This window comes from Magallana gigas, chromosome 8, assembly GCF_963853765.1.
Source record: "Magallana gigas chromosome 8, xbMagGiga1.1, whole genome shotgun sequence".
Taxonomy (NCBI): Eukaryota; Metazoa; Mollusca; class Bivalvia; order Ostreida; family Ostreidae; genus Magallana; species Magallana gigas.
The window spans coordinates 6,603,199-6,614,132 of NC_088860.1; the positions used below are offsets into that span (position 1 = coordinate 6,603,199).

The 10,934-nt window shown below is 34.8% G+C and overlaps 1 protein-coding gene across 3 annotated transcripts; it reads left to right on the forward strand.

Annotated features, from left to right (window-relative positions):
- Nucleotides 1–364: 364 nt before the first annotated feature.
- Nucleotides 365–6,788, forward strand: LOC105333838 (protein O-mannose kinase). Of its 3 annotated transcripts, none has more exons than XM_066069763.1 (3): nucleotides 365–511; nucleotides 5,535–5,772; nucleotides 6,004–6,788. In XM_066069763.1, the coding sequence occupies exons 1-3, from the start codon at nucleotides 471–473 to the stop codon at nucleotides 6,757–6,759; spliced, it is 1,035 nt and encodes a 344-aa protein (XP_065925835.1). In that variant the 5' UTR covers nucleotides 365–470; the 3' UTR covers nucleotides 6,760–6,788. The 3 variants fall into 3 exon arrangements, with proteins under 3 accessions (XP_065925835.1, XP_034330106.2, XP_011435345.4); XM_034474215.2 differs by having other exon boundaries at nucleotides 371–511; nucleotides 5,192–5,772; XM_011437043.4 differs by lacking the exon at nucleotides 365–511 and having other exon boundaries at nucleotides 3,795–5,772.
- The last annotated feature ends 4,146 nt before the right edge of the window (nucleotides 6,789–10,934 follow it).

The window sequence follows — 10,934 nt, forward strand, 5'->3', positions numbered from 1 at the left end:
TATGATTACAGGTTCTTAATTTTGTAAATATGAATCTTAAATCATTTGGAAGTTTCATAAGATAAATTTCCTGTCCAAAGCTTTTCTTAAAGATTCTGTAATTTAAACATTTGGGTGAAGTTTCTACATTCCTGAACCAATCTTGTAAAAACTGATTTATGAGCGTCTCTTTAACAATAGATTATAGCCATTTGATACTAGAAAAACTTATTCCAGACATAGGAAAGACCACATGAGTTAAGAATATCTCTAACATATTTCAACCATGGGTGCATAAACGAACCCTCAGAAAAACATTGATAAAAATAGCGATACATTATATACGTAAGTTTACAATCACGCGCTACTAAACGTTTAGCCCATAAGTTATTTGCCAATACTTAGATGTAAGATTTTACCCTTAGGCTACCCAGGTTCTTCCTGAATTGAGAGACGCAGCATAATATTACATCGCATTATGCTATGAAGCCATGAACGTAAAAGATCTTTACATGGGAACTTGTGCGATCAGGTATGCATACTCTCTCTCTCTCTCTCTCTCTCTCTCTCTCTCTCTCTCTCTCTCTAAAAATAACGTGGATAATCGGATTCGCATCCAACTTTTGTTGATTCAATTTAATAGCTGTTTTTAATTACTTAATATTATAACATTGAAAACACACGGACCATTTAAAGGGGCATGAACATGATTTTGGTCAAACTCAATTTTACTGTTTTTATTATTTACAATGCTTTAGGAATGTATTTCTAATAATCATGTGAAATTTGACACGTCAGGCGTAGAGTTTTGAGCCAGATCCAAGACTCACAATTCGTTGTCACGTAAACAAGGCTAACGTCCTGTTTTTTGTTTACGTAGGTACAATATACCTGTCAAAAAAAATTTGTCATGCTGATTTGTCTATCTTCTTTTTCATTTTAAGCAAAATTGAACAGTTCTTAACGTTTAACACAATCATTTCAGGTCTACATGTAAAACTGGAATTTTCACTTCAACATTCAAAATGTAAACAAAACGGTTGTTTACATAGCAAAGAATTGTAAGCTCTGTAACTCGCTTATAAATCAACGGATGATACTCAAATTTTAGTTGCCTATTAAAAATGCCTTACTGAAGAATTGTGAACATTAAAATCGGACAAATAATTTTTGACTAAAATCGTGACCATGCCCCTTTAAGTTAGCTGCGCTAATTTGAAGATTAGTATTAACATCGGCATGTTTTAAACGTTTTACAAGACAACAAATGATTAATTATATTGATAAATATACATAGTTGATAGGTTTTTTTTTATATTTTTTCAGTTACCTAGATAAGTGTCCTACTAACAGCATTTATCCCGCCTCATAGGTGTCGGAACCGGGGGGAGGGCCCCACTTTATTTGCAAAGTTAGACCTAACCATTATACACATAGCATCATAGAGGGTTCACCCCCCCCCCTTTTTTTCTCGCAGGAAAGATAATTGTTCCCAAATTTACCTTGAAAAGATTGAAGTCATAGGTGGAAAAAAAATTTAAGTAAGATTTTTTTTGGAGCTATAGATATACTCCCTACCCCCCCCCCTTGCTTATCAAGATTTCTGAGGATTAGTCTAGCCCCCCACCCCCACCCCCACCCTCACTTTCAATTTGACGCCACTGCGCCTACTCTTCGTTCATGTTCTTTAAGCACATATACACGGATGTTCAAAACATTTGTTAAAATACTATATTTACATTTATTGAGTATGATTCCTTCCATTTCTTACGGACAGTTATTGTAAATTCATAGGTACATGTATATAGAAACTGACATAACTGAAATCTACATGCCCCGATTATCGATTGGTCGAAACCAAGAGCGACCTAAAACAAGAGGCCCATGGGTCACATCGCTCACCTGAGCAACAATAGCAATAATGCAGTGCTCCAAGTTGCGACTAAAACGGCCATTTGCCAAATTTTTTACCAAACTCTCGGTCAACGTTACGTTTGAAAAAATAAACTCAGGTAGTAATAAAAGCGTCATTAGGATTAAGATTGAACAGTGACAGCATGGCGGAAAGAGGAAAACTTAATTTAATGCAATTTGGATAAACGAAGAAAGGAGATAATGTTGACAGCACTAAAAAAGATAAAAGAGAAGAGTAAGAAAAGTCATTTATTTGAATAAATACAGACCCCCAGTATTTATATGGCATTAGGAATTTTGTAGTTAACCTACATAGAGGAGACCCTTTTGTTTTTACTTTATGAGGTTTTTGTATTATCCACTTGCCTCTTTGGTAAACATGTGGGGTTTTGCTACAACTTGATGTACTTCTCACGAACATGAAACTGTCATAATGCACAAGAAAATTAAGGGCTTGTCATAATGCGAGACAATTTCTGATCACCAAGCAAAACATGATCGGGTCTTTCTTCATAATAATGATATAAATACAGAAGGTATACACGAGTTCATTCCTAAACTTCATAATAACTCTTGTCATTAACACATGCATTTATTATTATCGAGTGGAATATTTCGTGATGGAGACCAAAATTTTTGAAATGGTCATCAGAAATAAATTTTGGTCACCATTTAGCGACTAAATAGTAAGTGTGACTTTGAGCCATGTAATGATATCAGATTTATGGAGTCATATATTCAAATATCTGGACAAAGTAGTAGAATAAAGATGTAAAAAGACTTTCAAATTTTTCTTCAGATATTATGTTGAACATTGAGCAAATTTTGAACAGGATGATTTCAAAATCATATCACATAATGAGTATTACAGTTTTTAAGAGTGTTTACAGATCTATACAGATCTTTACAGATAAGCAAATGTCTATAAAAGCATACGTCAAACTTTAAGCCCCTGGTGGGCCACAAAAACTGTCCAGGTTCTAAGCAATTCTAAATAAATAATATGTCAAAATGCTTGCATTTTAGTAAAACCATGTACAATGGTTGATCCAAAAATAATGTCACACTATGCACCGCATTTACATTGGCGCTGTATTGTATAAAATAATACATCAAATTTTCCTTATCTAAATTTTAATTTTGAGTAAATTTCATTGAACACTTAACAAGATATTGATGTTCATACCATGATATATATCGCCGAGTCATGAATTTACGTCTATTTATGTAAAAATTACATGCTTCAAATTTTGAATAAAAACCCAAAAACACAATATTTTGAAACGATATAGACTTTTTCTGTTTTAAAAAATTAGAGAACGCAACCATTCATTTCGGATATCTACGTAATTACATAATGCCTTTTATCTCTAAGGAATAAAAAGACTGGACATGCGAATGGTGATTTTTTGCTTCGATGGATAGAAATCACCAGAAAATGTTCTGGAATTGACAGAACAGGGTACCCTTATAGTGGTTCCAATTTTAATAAAAGCTTATGTCCTGTTTATAAATAAATAAAATAGACAGGAGATACACGCTCTGAAGGAAAGTTAAACCTATCGTTCTTGCGTTAGAGCCAACCCGCGGGGGTCATGATTTGTTCAAACTTGAATCTAGACATCTAAGGATTCTTCCACACGAGCTACAGCTTTTTTGACGATTGGTTTTTCAGAGGAAGATTTTAAAAGATTTTTCTCTAAGTATTCTAATGCAAAATTCGACCCCCATTATGGCCCACCCTTTCCCCGGGGATCATGATTTCAGCAAATTTAAATTTACCCAACCTAAGGACCCTTCCTCACAAGTTACATCTTTTCTGGCCGATTGGTTTTTGAGAAGATTTTTAAATACTTTTTCTCAATATATTTTTATGTAAAAATGTTACTCCCCCCCCCCCCCAATTGTTTGTCCCACCCTATTCCAGGGATCATGATTTGAACAAACTTAAATCTACCCTACCTAAGAATGCTTCCACGCAAGTTACAGCTTTTCTAACCGATTGGTTTTCTGAGAAGATTTTCTTCTATATATTCCTACGTATAAATTCAACCCCACATTGTGGCCCCGCCCTACCCCCAGGAATCAGACTGTTTTCACACAAGTTACAGCTTTTCTGGCAAATTGCTTTTTGAAGAAGAAGATTTTCTAAGACTTTTCTCTATACATGTATATCGGTATTCCTGTGTAAAATTTAACCCCTACCATTATGGCCCACCCAGGGGATTATGATTTTTACTTTGAACTAACTTTTTGAACTTTGAATCTCCACTTCCTGAAAATGTTTCCACATCAGCAACTGCTTTTTTGGTCAATTGGTATTTAAGAAGAAGATTTTAAAAGATTTTTCTAAATATATTCCTATGTAAAAACTCCACTACGCCCCCCCCCCCCCCCCACATTGTGGCCCAACCCTCTCCTTTGGGATCATGGTTTTAGAACTTTGAATCCCAGAGAATGCTTCAACACACGTTACAGCTTTTCTGGCGAACTGGTTTTTGAAAGGAAAATTTTCTATGACTTTTCCTTATATATCACTATGTAAAATTTGACCCCCCCCCCCCCCCCAATGTGTTGCCTACCCTGTCCCCGGGGTCATGATTTTCACAACTTTGAATCTGCACTACCTGAAAAAGCTTCCACATAAGTTTCAGCTTTCCTGGTCAAATTTTCCTTGAGAAGGTTCATGAAAATTTCTCAAAAATTTTCAATTCCGAATTATTTCCCCTTGAAAATGAGCGTGATCCCTAATTTTCACAATTTTGAATTCCCTTTGCCTAAGAGTGCTTTGTGCCAAGTTTGGTTGAATTGGCCCAGTAGTTCTGGAGAAGATACTGAAAATGTAAAAGGTTTACGGACATAAAGACAGACTTACAGACATAATGTGATCAGAAAAGCTCATTTGAGCTTTCAGCTCAAGTGAACTAAAAATCACAGACTGCACGAAAAAAATGTGATGATGTCATACTCAGATTTCCATAGGATATGATTTGGCTGTTTCTTTTAGCTCTACTGATGTACATTAACAGTAATTTAGTTAATTTTATTTACTTTTTACAATCATTTTTTTTTAAAGTTCTTTAAATAGATGTAAATATGAACAATTAAATGCTTTCTTTGTTGGTTCTTGTGGGTAGTAAAGGTAGCAATCATTGCAGAAAAAAATTACATAACCCGATAACGAGGGTAAAGTATTTTTTCTGCAATGTCGCCAGCTGCATATCCCGCATGAATCACTAAAGAAAGCATTTAATTGTTTAAGTAACTGCAACTCATGACTGAAACTTTGCTTTTTCAGAAGAATAACTTCTCTCCGGACAGACATGAAATATTTGAGTGAACGGATCGATAATGCATGTATTTAAAGTCGACAGAGCAATAGATGCAATCTGTCTCATTATAAAATTCTAAATGTACCATTAGGAACACATATGCATTTATGCAAAAAGTAAAACAAAGATTGTAATCTATATATATTCATTTCTAGTTGTATGAATATTTTTCTCGTCATGGTGCGTGTCACTAAAAGTTAGGGAGGTGTTAACCCAGTGGCCAAAAAAGAGAAATAACATGAAATCAAAATGGAGGCGAAGTCTACTCGTTTGCATATTTATGTATCTCTCTTTGTTATGTATATTTAGAGATCATCTCTTACCAGAAAATATATTTGGGACACACAAAAAGCTCACTATTTCACCTGAACAAAACTTCAAGTGCATCTGGAGTGTCGTGGAAAACCGCGAAATATGTAAACCGGTGTGTAATCATGGCTTCTTTGGACTTTATGGAATGGCAAAATGTCACCCCTTACTCACTTGTGAGGATATTGAACAACTCAAATTCAGCGAGGAAATAGGACACATGGGATATGTGAAAGAGGTAAGATATTATTCTTGTATTCTTAAAAGGGTGCTTTTATTCATTTTCATTTGGATTTCCGTTTTGGATCTGAATATCGTAACGTAATATAATGTTACCTTTCTCAATCAATATTAGATTTAATAATGACCTATCGTGAATTTCTATCACTGCTTACTTTATGTTACACTGTGACGTGGTCAAACTTTTACAACACTGATATTTTCTATTTTTTCTTTGGTTTGTTTTTAGGTGTGGCATTCTTATTGGCAGAAGTTTCCTGTTGTAGTAAAGAAATTAAGGACATTTGATTTGGCGGGGGAGATTGCAGGCCCTGGTTATCTCCAGGGAATAAATCTAATGAAAAACTTCTATAAGCCCTCTGTCCTACTACAGCTTGTGGGCCATTGCAATGATACCATTGTCACAGAGGTTCACAGACTGCTTGATGCAAGGGATTTGGAGATTCGATTTAAGGAATATCCCCTCTATAACACTTTACAAACCAGGATGCAGTTATGTGTGAGCTATGTAGATATACTAAGAACCCTGCATTCTGGACACCATGGAAAAATATACGTCCAATGTGACGCAAAAAATCTCCAAAAATTAGCAGGACAATTTCTTTTTACTGAGGATTTCCGATTAGTTCTTAGTGACGTCGACTCCATGGAAACCATACTAGTGAACGGAACAAACAGAAAGTTGATTAAGTGCAGTGATTGGGGCGAGGTTAAAGGTTACTTTCCTGCTCCTGAGGAATTGTGGCCTTACAAAGGGGGATACGATGCTTCCAAATTGCCGCTATACGACGAAAAGATTGAAATCTGGAAGATTCCAGACATGTGTCTGTACTTTCTAGGTGATGATGGTTCTACACTTAAACTTAAACGTTCCTTAAATGACATCCACAACCAGTGCAAGAACCGCAACCCGAGGAAACGACCAACCGCTGAACAAGTGTATGAGACATACCTGACAATTTATCAAGATATTATAAAAAAGTAAATTTTCAAATAAATCAATTGACTAGAGAACAGTTGTAAGTTTATGTTAACTCTTCTTAGTTACCATAGTTGGTTTTGGGCGACAGAAAGGGTAAGAAAGACTTAAATGCAAAACGAACAATTTATTTTTTAAAACATAGCCTCAGTTGCAAAATCAACAGACACCGAATGAAAACGAATGATTACCGATGAAAAACCAACAGTCGTGCACTGAATAAACGCTGGATGGCGTGCAAAGAGGTATCAGAAGAAATCGTACCCTGGAAAAATCGTAACCAGGGGAAAACGTACGTATAGCCTTGAAATACAGGGTCTTTCTATGCGTGGATCCAGAATTCTTTTCCAGTGAGAAAGTAGAGTTCGAGGGATATTTAGGGGTATGGGGGGGGGGGGAGGGTCCGAGCCAAAAACCTGGATTCGCGCCTAAAAACGTTCCCTTTAGTTCAAGGGTATACGTTTTCTCTTGGTTACGATTTCTCCAGGGTACAATTTGTTCTGATACCTCTTTGCACGACATCTAACGTTTATTCAGTGCATGACTATTTGTTTGAATCTGTGGTCGTTTGTTTTTACATTTGTGTCTGTTGATTTTGTAAAATAGGCTGTTGGTTTTGTTCAAGCTTGTCTGTTTCGTATTTTAGCATGTTTTTAAAAATAAGTTGTTCGTTTTGCATTAACGTCTTTTTTTGCCTTTTCCGACGCCCATACTTTACAGTCCAATAAATTCCAATATTATATATTGTATAATTAGGGTGCAAGCGGGGTTTCCTTATTAATATTCAAATGTATGAAATCGTAAAATTGCTAAAAATTATATAAATATAAATAATAAGGAATCACTCTTTGAATATTATGAGATAATAATTCGGTCGGGGCGTGATCAAATCATTTTGATTTGATCACGCCCGACCAAAATTATAACCTCATAATACCCAAAGAAGGATTCCTTATTCCTTAATTGTAAGCATGCTTTGTTTGAGAACAAAAATCATTTAACTCTATGTTACTCGAGACAAGTGCACGTAGAAAATAATGCTGAGCAAAAACCACAGGTGCTTGAAGATAGGACCCCCTTTCCCCGAATTTAGACCCCGGAGTAAATTACTTAATTTTTTTTGTTTGAAATTCCATTAAAGTCAAGTACATATCATGTTTATATAAAACATCTAAAAATTGATTTAAAAATAAACGATTTATTCAAAACAACCCCAACCTCAATATATAATGAGGAAAGGTACGCCACTTCGCATAAGGTAACTGTGAGTCTGTGACGGAAGTAAACACCTGTCGGTCACTTAAGTATAATAACATCCGAGAAAATCGATTAATTTGTATTGACTCCTCGGATTTTATTCGTCAAGAGTATATATACCTTACGTCACCGAAAGATGTTGACTTCCGTCTCAGTTACAAAACTTGTCTTAGGAAAAGTCGTTTGAGAAGGTATAGTAGGATTACAGAAGAACGTACATTCATTTTAAAAGCATACAGTGGGTGAGATATATTTGCTGCGATAATATAATCCCGTGCTTGGATATATGTTAAAGCGGATACATGTGTTATAGTCCCAAAATGACGAAGGGGTTGTAATTTAATAAACTGGAGTGACATATCTTTCTTAAATTGTATGCAAAAGGAGGGGGAGGTGATTTTCTGATTTACTGTATTAAGTTTTTTATTTTCCGTTAAAGGTTTAATTTTTTGAAATGGAACATGATGTGAACATGACTGTAAAGAAATTTCTATTAAAAAGAAGTCATCTTCTTAGGACTTTTAACTCGGGAGGTGGGGGGTGGGGTAGGGGAGGACTGGCTCCTGTCCTCGAGCACCTGTAGGAAAAACTGATGCGTTTGCCATTCAAAAACAACTCTTGGAAATAGTACCATTGTGGGATAAGTATTGAAATATACATGTAGTACATTCTTCGGAAAGAACGTGTGCATTGGCGACATTATGGACGGATGGGCAAAAAAGCAATCGCAAAACAATGTTGCAAACAAATTATAGAAATAATCCAAACAAATGGTAGCTCCTTTTCTTTAAATAAAACTTCATTTGAATTTGGAAATGCTATTTGGGGGAAATAGAGTAACAAGAGTTTCCACAATAACTCAAAACTAACTTTTTTGAAATATTTAGCCTTCCGTATTCCGTTTAAAGTTCTGCATTTTTAAAGGGGCATGTCAAATTTCATTTGATCATTAGAAATGCATTTTCAAAGCATTGTAGATAATAAAAACGAAAAATAGAATTAACGAGGCTGGGGGGTGGCTGCCATATTAAAGCGTTTTTATCTCTACACAAAAAAGATTTTCACTTTAATGTTCTATAACTCTTACGTCGTACTGAAATTGTTTTTGTAAAAAATGGATATCATGGTACTGAAGCATTATTTAAAGAGTCAATTGATGGTAACCAAGGGATACAAGATGCCAAAAAATCATTTTAGCTGTTTTTCAGCATCTTTTTTACTATTCAAAGGGAGGAAACTTGTAAAACTCCCAATATTTTGTTCAAATATTTTCTTTCTTTTTATTTTTTTTTTTGATTTCACCATCAAAAATCTTTTTTAATGCTCTATCTTTATTACATATGTAATGATTATTATCATGTTAAAATTTGGAAGTAATTTTGTGGCTACTTTTTTTTCTTTACATATTTGCAGTTGTGTGTCAAATATATTTTTTGGTAAAATTGTAAAAATTTTCTTAATAACAAATAATGTTAAGTTTTTGTTATTGTGTTTATTTTTAGTGATGTTATTGGTATCTTTTTTTGGCCTTAAATATTTTTTCATATATGTTTCATGTTTTTTTTTTTACATAATGTGCAATTGTTTCAGATGCAAGAAATGATAAAACTAACGATGATTGTGTTGTGGTCTTTCACATTAAAATGTAAATTAAGAGTATATGAGACATTTCTGCAAATTTGGAGACAATTTTTTTGGACCCCCCAGCCTCCTTAAACAATCGTGACCATGCCCTTTTAAACAAACATAAGAGTATCCAAATCAACAAAGCTACATGTAGTAATCAAAATCAAGCACATTTTCGATAAGCACTTTCTAAACGGTGAAGATGGGTTTCTTCTTTCTTCTCAATTTTATCATAGGCCTGGTGGGAGTACCGATCTCTTTCAAATGTGTTGCTTGATATTTTGTAAGATGTTTAGGCCACTTTACACATAGTTAACTTTAAGTCAAGATAGACAAGTTCAAATTTGATACTTATTCTGCAATTTTCTCTTGAACCTAAACGTTATTACATTGCATGGCAAAAATTGTAAGCTGTGTGTTTGTATTTTAAACATACCGTAAGGGGACAGGCGAGGCATGTTCCTGTCTACAACTTTCAAAAGTGTCCCCTTCCCCTTCTTTATTTTTAGGCACTTAACTTATTGCATACTTGTCTGATACATTCTTTGTAATAAAAAGTTATAAATTTAATCTTTCCGCGATTCAGGCCAACTATAAATTGGCGTACTTTGGGTTGAGTCGTGCCTCTCCTCCATATCTACCTCCAGCCCTTCTCCGACTTCCTACTTATCATATTATGCCAATTTTTTTTTAAACATTGATTGCTATGGTTATTTAACTACTTTTGGGCTTGTCTTGTGACGACACCCTACCCTCTTTTTAAGATACAATGTACGGTTTCACCCCCTCCATTTAGGCATGTTCAGTCCATTTTTGGTGTTTGACTATAAACCACTTTTTATAATCAATTGCAACGGAAAGAAATTTTCCTAGGAAACATATCACCTGACTTTGGAGGAAGGGAGTTGAACTGACAGTTCATGTATCCATAAAAGTATCCTCCGTACTTTTTGTTTAAGTTTACATTCCAGCGTGCTAGATATTGAACGAATGGTCTCGTTATTAACCTGTAAGATCATCTTGCGTGACGAAGGGTCATACAAAAGATTGTTGTTTTTTTAAATCGGCATAAACATACATAACACTGGCACTTCAAGGGACGGGTCCTTTGCTATTTTAAGAAGTTGAGAGCCTACATATAGAGGTCCGATCAGCACCAAGACCGAGTGACAAGCAAGGTAAATACGCAATACACAAGTGGGACTGTTGTGTTACATAATGTGTGCAGTTTCTCTATCAAACATTTTATAAAATGTAAATCAGCTTTGATTCACGTCTTTTGGAAATCAAACTTATTT